The sequence below is a fragment of the Protopterus annectens genome, chromosome 13.part0 (genome assembly GCF_019279795.1).
Source record: "Protopterus annectens isolate FY-2018-M chromosome 13.part0, PAN1.0, whole genome shotgun sequence".
NCBI classification, from domain to species: Eukaryota; Metazoa; Chordata; order Ceratodontiformes; family Protopteridae; genus Protopterus; species Protopterus annectens.
The window spans coordinates 844939885-844949766 of record NC_056747.1 but is presented as its reverse complement, the minus strand read 5'-3'; the positions used below and the strand labels follow the sequence as shown (position 1 = coordinate 844949766).

Here is a 9882-nt window from a genome sequence, read left to right as displayed (position 1 = left end):
TGATCCCCAGAGTGAACTTTCTGTTACCTATCCACTCGTCAAGATTTCTCTTGAAGAGGGCCAGTGAGGTGCTCTGTTTGACATGAATGGGAAACTTATTCCAGAGTATGGGCAGTCTTTGGAAGATGAACCTGTCCCTCCAGCATGTTCTGTTAATTGTGGTAATGAGGTTATATTCTCTGGAGTGTGTGGAATGGGGGGTTTGAGATTTCTTTAGGTGTAGCATTTCAAGTAGGGCTGGGTTGAACATGGCTTTGTGCGTCAAGCAGAGATCACCTCTACATAGACGATAAGAGACTGAGAACAGCTGAAGTTTCTTGAGTCTGTCCATGTAGGACATGTGTTTAAGGCCTAGGATCCTTTTAATGAGGTACTATTGTGGCCTCTCCAGCTGTTGCAGGTGTCGTGTCAGGTACATGCCAAATGGGGCGCTATATTCGATGATTGGTCTAATGAGAGATGAGTTGAGAGGGATGATGACCTCTTTCTTCCTGGATGCGAAACCTTTGGTTATAAGATGTGCCACATAGAAAGACTTTGTGACCACAGTGGCAATGTGGTGGTTGAAGGAGAGGTGGCTGTCGACCTGCGTGCCCAGATCTCTTACTGCCACTTCAGTGGGCTCCCATTAACATGGTAATTTGTGGGAACTGAGTTTTTTTCCAAAGGAGATGATAACACATTTTTTGGTGTTAAGCTTTAGGCCATGGTTCCAACACCAGTCATTGATCTCAAAGAGGCCCTTTTGTAGGATGTCTGCATCACTTGGGGAATTGATAATGATGCCTAGCTTGCAGTCATCAGTGAACTTGGTCATTCAGAGTCCTTCTGTGTTGGCCTGGACTTCTGAGAAGTAGATGCCAAACAGGAGAGGGTCTAGCACTAAGCCCTGTGGGACTCCACTTGTGACTGATCAACAGTCTGACTTGGAATCTGCAACTTTCACTCTGTGGGTCCTGTCTGTGAGACAATTTGCAACCCACCTAGTGATGTAAGGATTGATGCTTAGTTTGGTGAGTTTATCAATGATACCTGAGTGGGGAATGGTATCAAAGGCCTTTGCCAGGTTGAGCTAGGCTGTATGCACTGCCTTACCCTCATCCACACTCTTGGTTACTGCCTCAAAGAAGTCAACCAGGTTCAGCAGGCAGGATCTCCCCTGGACAAAGCCAAATTGTATGGGGTTAAGAGTCTGGAGATTGCCTGTACCTTTATTAAGCAGGTCCATGAAGATACACACCATAGTTTACATACCAGACTAATGGGGTGATAGTTCCCAGGGTCAGTAGTTGCTCCCCCTTTATGGACCGGGATGACTGCAGCAGTGCGCCATTCCTTAGGGACATAGCCTGAGGTAAGGCTGTGATTGAATAGGGCAAACAGATGGGGTGCCAGTTCATTTTGTAGCTCATGTAGGATGCAGCCAAGGATATTATCAGGTCCCATGGACGCTGTATTCTTGGCTTTGGACAATGCAGTTTTTACCTGTGCCACAGAAATGGTGGGTACTAGGCTTTCTATTGGTATTGTGATAGGACCCTTGGGGGGGTAAAGTTGGCACTGAATTTATCGGCCAGTATGTTGGCTCAGTATAGGAGGTGCCATTGTGCAATAACTCAGGTCAAATCTGGGTATTACCTTTGAGGTTTTTGATATAGTTATAAAAGGCTTTGTGGTTGTTTTTGGTGTCAGCCGCAATTCTGCTTTCATAGCTGGCTTTAGAGAATTTGTTTAGGGATCTCAGCTTTTTGTTGAGACTGATAAGGGAGGTTTTCCAGTCTCGTAACTTGATTTTTTTTCTGCAACAGTTTCTTCCTTCTGTTGTAGAGTTTATTGATGGCTGGGGACCACCAGATTGGCATCCTTTTTTGGAGGAGAGCATCTTAGTTCTATTTGGTATGGCAAGGTCCATGCATTTGTCTACATGCTCATACAGTACATTGGTGTATGATTTGGCAGTCATGCAGCTATTTTCCATTGGCATGGGTGCTGAGAAGTTAGCCACCTCTGTTTTTAGGAGCCCAAAGTCAGTTTTAGACAAGTTTTTCAGGGTGGTCACCTTAGCGGGGGGTGTAGTTGAGATGGAGATTTCCATGGTGATCAGTTTCTGGTCAGATTTAACCAGGGAGGAATTGAGTACAGATGTGGAGCAATGGTCTCCCATGTTAGTGATAACCAGGTCAAGGATGTTGCTTTCTCTAGTGGGGGTCAGAATGAGCTGGTCCTGGCACTGGAATTGATAAATTCTAGAAAGCATTGGGCCTGTACATTGGTACTTGGATAGTTTTCCCAGTTGATAGAAGGGTAGCTGAAGTCACCCAGTATGAGTATTGGGTTGGACCTTAATAGATTCCAGGGTGCTTAGGAAGTTGGAGTGAAAGTCTGGGGACATGTTTGGGGTTTTGTAGCAGGCTATGACTTGTATCACCGTCTTACTCAGTATTAGTTGTACCTGAAGTATCTTGGATGCATTATGCTGGGCTACCAGTCTAGAGGTGTGCGTATCCTTTAAGAATATGGAGACACCACCACCTCTGGAGCTTCCAGATGTATTCTGGGACCGAAAGGTATGGAATGAGTTGTAGCCTGGGAGTGCAGGGGTGATTTCTGCCTCTTTAAACCAGATCTCTGTTACAGCACAGATGTCAACATTCTCCATTTTGAGAAGAGCTTCAAGTGAGTGCATCTTGACATTTAGACTTCTAGCACTGAGCAGCATGACCCTCAGATTACATTTGTTTGTAGCTGTTACGATGGAGTTTTGGGCTTTGGAAGAATGCCTAAAAAAGGCACTATAGGGGTTGCTAAAGCCTTAGCCAATACCCAGAATCCCAGGGGTGACAGATGCAGGCCGTCTCTGGCAAAGCATCAAGGTCTGTCAATCATGGGTGTCTGTCCTGTGTGTGAGTCTGTGTAGCTGTGTGTGGGAGTCTGTGTGGGTGTTAACATTTAGTCTTGCTGTAGTGCTGTCTTTGTCTTGTGTTGGTGTCCTGTGTGAGGAAGTCTGTGGGTGTCCGTTCTTGCTGTAGTACTGTATTTGCCTTATGTGGATGTCTATGTCCTGTGTGTGAGAGTCCGTGTAGCTGTCTGTCTTGTGTGCGGGAGTCAGTGTGGGTGTCTTTGTGTATCTCTATAGGACTGGCTTCCTTGATGTGGTACAGAGGCTTGTCATAATGTAAAATTGCTATTAAATGCCACTCAATGAGTGTGTATACCTCTGTGACTGTGTGTGGCTACCTTGCTGTGGTACAGGGGCTTGTCATAATGTAACAGTTATCACTAAATGCCAGTCAGTATGTGTACCTTGCCACTACAAGTCTTTGTAGTGGTCTGACTGCAATAACATTATACAGGAATTTGCCACTTATCCTTTTCACAATGCTCAGCTGCATTTACATCCATATAGTACATGCAGACGGACATTAAGCTAAGCCGAATACAAAGTATTGGGTGTTCGCTTAATGTCCACGCTGCTATAGGATACTATCCCTGATTTTAAGCAGCACATATCCGTACAGTGATCGTTAAATGTTGCTGGGCAAGCTTGACAAGGAAGGGGGCGTGATGGCAACAAGATCAAACTTTATATTCTCCTGGATAGGACCCCTACTTGAAACTTGCTGGGGGGGGGGGGCTAAAATGCTAGCACAGACCCTGAATAAGCATTGAGCATGTTGGTACAATAGGTTAGTGGCATTAGTGCTTCCTTTTGAAAAAGCCATTTACGAGCTCTCTGCCGCTGTCAGTGCTAATTCCTTTCTGGGAGTAAATTCTGTTTATTAGTACAACTCGGCAATCTTTAGAGCAATAAGGGAGAAGACTGATCTGACTGTCACTCGTGTTCATATTCATAGATGTTGAGTTATACTCAGTTCAGAGTATTCGTGATCAGCACTTGTTCAGAACTTGCAAGCACTAAATAACCTACTAATTACTACAGCACTCAACCTTCCTCATTACCTGGAGGAAAACAGTTATGGTACTTACTTTCCTCACTTGCTTAGAGAAAAACAGCTCTTGTACTCACTTTCCTCACTCATCTAGAGGAAAATAGTTTTTTATTCAGGCATGTCCAAGGGTCAGTTCCCAGTGTTCTCTCCTGTCTATCTTATGAATCTGAGCATCTTGGGGCAATGTAGAAATTGCCTCATGTACACAGACAACCCTCTCCTCCTACCACCCAACACTACAACCTGTGAGAGATGCACTTATCTAGCCAAACTGGAGGTAAAGCTCTCTCCAATCAAAACTGAACTTGACAGTCAAGAGGAGAAGGTAAATACTTGCACCACACCACACTTATCACATAGCCTCACTAAATCTACACCACCAAAATCCACACATAGAAACACAAAAACATTCATGGAGGCTCTCAATAATAATCTGCTCAAGCAACAGAGACCTCCAAAGCAGAAATGTAAGCAACCTCCACCCCCCAACACAACCCAAATGACACATAGCCCGCAGACACAGTGTGCCACTCAACCACAGCCAATAAGCCAAAACAACGTACCCAACACACTAGTCATAGGTGACTCTATAGTCAGGCACACTGATGTCCCACTCACCAGGCTAAACAAGGAGAAGGTTACATTCAGCTGCCTGTCGGGTGCCAGGATCCGCCACATAACCCACGCACTCAGGTCACTCCACAACAAGTACAAATATGACTCTGTCATTGTCCATGTTGGTGTGAACGACCTGAGACGTACCTCCCTGGACATGAAAAGAGACATGGAACAGCTCTCCGATCTTGTAGCCCAGGCAGGTATGACCCTAGCCCTGAGTAGCATTCTGCCATCACCCAGAATGATGCCGCAGTACACGGACAAAATGATTGACTTCAACAATTGGCTAAGCTTATGGTGTTATTCTAAAGGGATCCAGTATCTGTCAGCCTGGGATGACATGGTCGACAGACCACAATGCTTTGCCAGAGATGGCCTGCACCTGTCACCCCTGGAATTCCAGATACTGGCTAAGGTTCTTGCCTCCCCTATAGTGCCTTTTTTAGGCAAGGTCCAAATGATAAATTTACCACCGTAACAGGAACAGGCAAGCAGAAACTGAGGGTGATGCTACTCAATGCTAGAAGTCTAAATCTCAAAATGCACTCACTCAAGGCACTCCTTAAAATGGAGAACATCGATATCTGTGCAATGACTGAGACCTGGTTCAAGGCTCCAGAGAGCACCCCTGCACTACCAGGCTATAACTCATACCACACTTTTCGGCCATGTAACCTGGACCGGAACATCAAAGGCGGAGGTGTGTCCATATTCATTAAGGATATCCACACCTCCAGGCTAGTTGCTCAGCATAATGCAACCGAGGTTATCCAAGTGCAACTAACTCTAGGCAAAACTGCAATCCAAATTGTAGCTTGCTACAGATCACCCACCATGCCCCAGGATTCCCACTCCTCTTTTCTTGATGTAATGGAAAATATTAGGGTTCAAACAAACACCCTAATAATGGGTGATTTCAACTACCCCACCATTAACTGGGAAAACTACTCATGTACCAACTCCTTCACTCAACGCTTTTTAGAATTCATAAACTCCAATGCCCTGGATCAACTTATCCACATCCCCACCAGGGGCAACAATATCCTAGATCTAGTCATTACCAACATGAGTGACCGGTGATCCACACCTGAAGTCAACGCCTCATTGGTCCAATCCGACCATAAGCTAATTACCCCAGATATCCACATCCTGCCCCCACCCCCCCATTAAGGAATCCATGGTAAAAAATTTCTCCAAAGCCAACTTCATGCTTCTTAAGACAGAAGTGGTGAACTTCATGACACCCATGCAGTTGGACAATACAGTTACGACTACTGAATCCTACACAATTGTACTTTATAAGCACTTACATGAGTGCATGGATTGTGCTATCCCAAACAGAACCAAGAGGCTATCCTTCAAAAAAAAGGAAGCCAATCTGGTGGTCCCCTGCTATAAACAAAGTACAACAGAAGGAAGAAACTGTTGCAAAAGACAGTAAAATCCCATGAGTGGAGGAGCTCCCTGGTCAGACTCAGTAAGAAGCTGCGATCCCTGATAAAATCCTCAAAAGCTAGTTATGAAAACAAGATCGCCACTGATTCTAAAGACAACCACAAAGCATTCTATAGCTATGTCAAGAATCTCAATGGCAACACTCAGATCTGCTCTGAGTTACAGCACAATGGCACTAAATATATAGACTGATATTGCCAGCATCCTGGCAGATAGGTTCAGTGCTAACTTTATCCCCCTCTCACCCCCTAAAGAGCCCATCTCTATACTGGAAGAATGCAAAGTTCCTGTAATCACGGCTGCACAGGTAAAAACCACACTCTCCAAAGCCAAGAACACAGCATCCATGGGACCACACAACATCCCAGGCTGCGTTCTACATGAACTACAGAAGGAACTGGCACCCCACCTAAGTACCACGTTCAGTCATAGCCTCACCTCAGGCTTTGTGCCTGCTGAATGGTGCACAGAGACTGTTATCCCACTCCACAAGGGGGGAGTCACCATGGACCCCAGGAACTACTGCCCCATTAGCCTGACGAGCCTGGTCTGCAAGGCCATGGAACGTATCATCATGGAACTTATAAACAAAGACATTGGTAATCTCCAAACTCTGGACCCCACCCAGTTCGGGTTTGTAAAATGCAGATCATGTCTACTAAACCTGATAGACTTCTTTGAAGCAGTCACCAAAGCCATAGACAAGGGTAAGGTGGTTCACACAGCCCATCTAGATCTTGCCAAGGCTTTCAACACCATCCCCCACTCTGGAATTATAGATAAACTCACTAAACTAGGTATAAATCCCTATGTCACAAGATGGGTTGCCAAATGGCTCACTGACAGAACCCACACTGTGAAAGTAGCAGACTCCAAATCCAACTTCAGACCAGTGACAAGTGGAGTACCACAGGGTTCAGTCCTGGGTCCTCTCCTGTTTGGTATCTACTTCTCTGAAGTACAGGCTAACACAGAAGGTCTTTGGCTAACGAAGTTCGCAGATGACTGCAAACTAGGAGCCATAATTGAAACTCCTAACGATGTGGACATCCTACAAAAGGACCTCACTGAGACAGATGCCTGGTGTCAAAGCCATGGCCTCAAGCTCAATGCCAAAAAGTGCATTGTCATCCCCTTGGGTAAAAACTCTGTACCCATGAACTACAACATAGGCGGTAGTATACTTAAAACCGAAAGTGTGATAAGAGACCTTAGGACACAGGTGGACAGTAGTCTCTCCTTTGATAATCACATCGCCACAGTAGTAAGGAAATCCTATGTGGCACACCTCATCACAAAAGGTTTCTCATCCAGAAAAAAAGAGGTCATTGTTCCCCACTACTCATCACTCATTAGACCCATTATAGAGTACAACGCCCCTTTTGGTATGTACCTCACAAGACATCTACAACAACTGGAAAGGCCGCAGAAATACCTCACTAAGTGGATTACCGGCCTCAAACAGATGCCCTACGCAGACCGTCTCAAAAAACTACAGCTTTACTCCATCGCATATCGCCTACTCAGAGGTGATCCCTACCTAACATACAAAGCTATGTCAAATCCAGAGCTGTTGGACATGCTCCACTTAAAGAAATCCCAATCCCTCCAAGCTACACGCTCTAGGGACCTAAACCTTGTCACCACAATAAACAGAACATGCCGGAGGGATAGATTCCTGTCCCAGAGACTTCCCATACTCGGGAATAAACTACCTATCTATATCAAACAAAGCTCCTCATTAGCACTTTTCAGGAAAAATCTTGATGATTGGATGGGAAATAGGAAATTCACCCCGGGGATCACCTCTGTGGCTCTGCTCGACAGTAGCACAGGAAAATAATTTTCTTGGGTGGCAAAAGCCAGGGTACCTTTTTGGCTGGGCTTGTATAGGTCCCAGGGCCGATAGCCTAGTACCTACCTATGAACCTATTTAGTATTCTCCATCATCACCTAGTAATCTGCTATGTGCTATATGTATCTGATAACCATCTGTAAAAATGCAACCATACCTCTCAAGTGTACCTCATTATGAGGAACGTACCTCATTTGTGGTCTTAAAAAGTTCATGTTCCTCGAAGCTCCACATTGAAAGACTGTCACACATTTAGTGTTAGGAATTTTTAAGTGAAATCCATGGTAAATAGAAATGAATCGTATTAATTCATTAAAATATCTTCTTTATAAGTAAAACTAGCATATTTTAACCATCCAATGACCTTCCTAGTTGAAGTTGTTAGCAAGCCATTAGTGTGTGTTCCACATTTTTCCCCATTTGTTCCACATTCTGAGGGCTAGTGTTCCTCATTTTGGAGATGGAAGATTGAGAGCTATGAATGCAACTTAAAACATTTTTGACTTTTGAGTGTAATCTGTGTTAATGGTGTGACTGCTTTTTGGGCCCGGATCTTGGCTTTAAAAAGGGTTTTCTGACTATCCAAACTATATGGATAAAAACTATCATACACAAAAATAGAATAGTTTTCAAATTTCGCAGTTCGGAATTACTGCATCTCGGGACAACCTAACTTTCCAAGGTCTAATCTTACTGGCTTAGCAGCAAAAACGTCACTGATGTGTGAGACGCGGAAGGAATTGTAATGAAACTGGCATGTTGCCATTGTTTTAGTGGGAATTGTAGTTTATAATATTTTTACTTCGTTGTGACATCTGTTTTGTGATGTAGCTGCAATTAGTCCTTAAGTATGTAATTCTTGAATACCGATGCTTGTCTGGGATTTTTAATTACGCGATTCCAAGATGTATTTAATAACTACAGCGCAGAGTGATTTCTACATAGAATGACGTGTCTATTTCGTAATATACAGTCGGATTTATACTCGAACAGGTCAGTTTTATTTAATACTGATAGGGAAACCAGAGATATTAATTCTGAGATAGTGGTGGGTCGTTTTTACTCTAATCATGCAAAAATATATATATATATATATCTGATAGAGTCCCGGAGATATTCTATTTTGCCCTAGCTACTCTTACGTTCGTTACCCGGAAGTTTGGAATACTGACAAGACTAAATGTAATAAAATACCTTCTACGGGGTCTTACTCAGATTAATCCCTTTATAGAAAAATTATGCAGATAAACGTTATATGTCGTAAAGTACTGTTATTAAGTTTAGGAAGCTATTCGCTTATAGCTGATTTACAAATTTAGTTTCAGTACCAGTAGAAGAAAGTAAAGGGATTGTATTCCTTTTGTAAGGGAAATATTGACTTAAGGATTTAATTTCAATACTTGTTAGACCTGTCATTTAATTTCACTTGTGACATAAACAGAATGTGCTAGAATTACAAATATGTGTCCCAAAGGATCCCTGCACTATGAAATAGGCTCCCCATTCACATAAAACTGAGTTCATGTCTGACCCTATTCAAATGAAACCTTCACAGTTTGATGGGAAGTTGTAAATTTACCCCTGGACTGGCCCCCATACCCCTTAAGGACAGAGCCCATCAATAAGAAAAGTATTATAGGAAGTTACTGGGCTAATGGCCCTAGGGCCCTTAAAAGTGTAGCCAAGTTTTACCATTGTTTCCATGATTAGCACATATTGCCCCTGTTCAAAATGATGCAGGTGGAACCCCTGGGGTGAATTTACAGTTACCCATCCAGTTGTCCAGATTGCATTTGAAGAGGGTCAATGAGGTGCTTTGTTTGACATGAAGTGGGAGTCTATTCGAAAGGTGTGGCAACATCTGGGGGACAGATCTGTCCCTCCAGTAAAGGTCTTTAGAGAGAGTAACCTGTGTACAATTTGACTTGCGGATATGCAGCATTTCCAATAAAGCAGGGTCAGAGATCGCCTCTAAATTGTCTGTATGAAACAGAATAAAGTGAT

General features: G+C 43.7%; 1 protein-coding gene across 2 annotated transcripts in view; it reads left to right on the top strand.

The window, feature by feature from the left end:
- Nucleotides 1–8618: 8618 nt before the first annotated feature.
- The window catches only part of PIGW (phosphatidylinositol glycan anchor biosynthesis class W), an 81882-nt gene continuing 80618 nt past the window's right edge, over nucleotides 8619–9882 (top strand). For both annotated transcript variants that reach the window (XM_044054567.1, XM_044054568.1), the window contains exon 1: nucleotides 8619–8871. In XM_044054567.1, coding sequence (XP_043910502.1) covers nucleotides 8825–8871 — 47 coding nt within the window. In that variant the 5' untranslated portion in view covers nucleotides 8619–8824. The remainder of the gene's footprint in view (nucleotides 8872–9882) is intronic.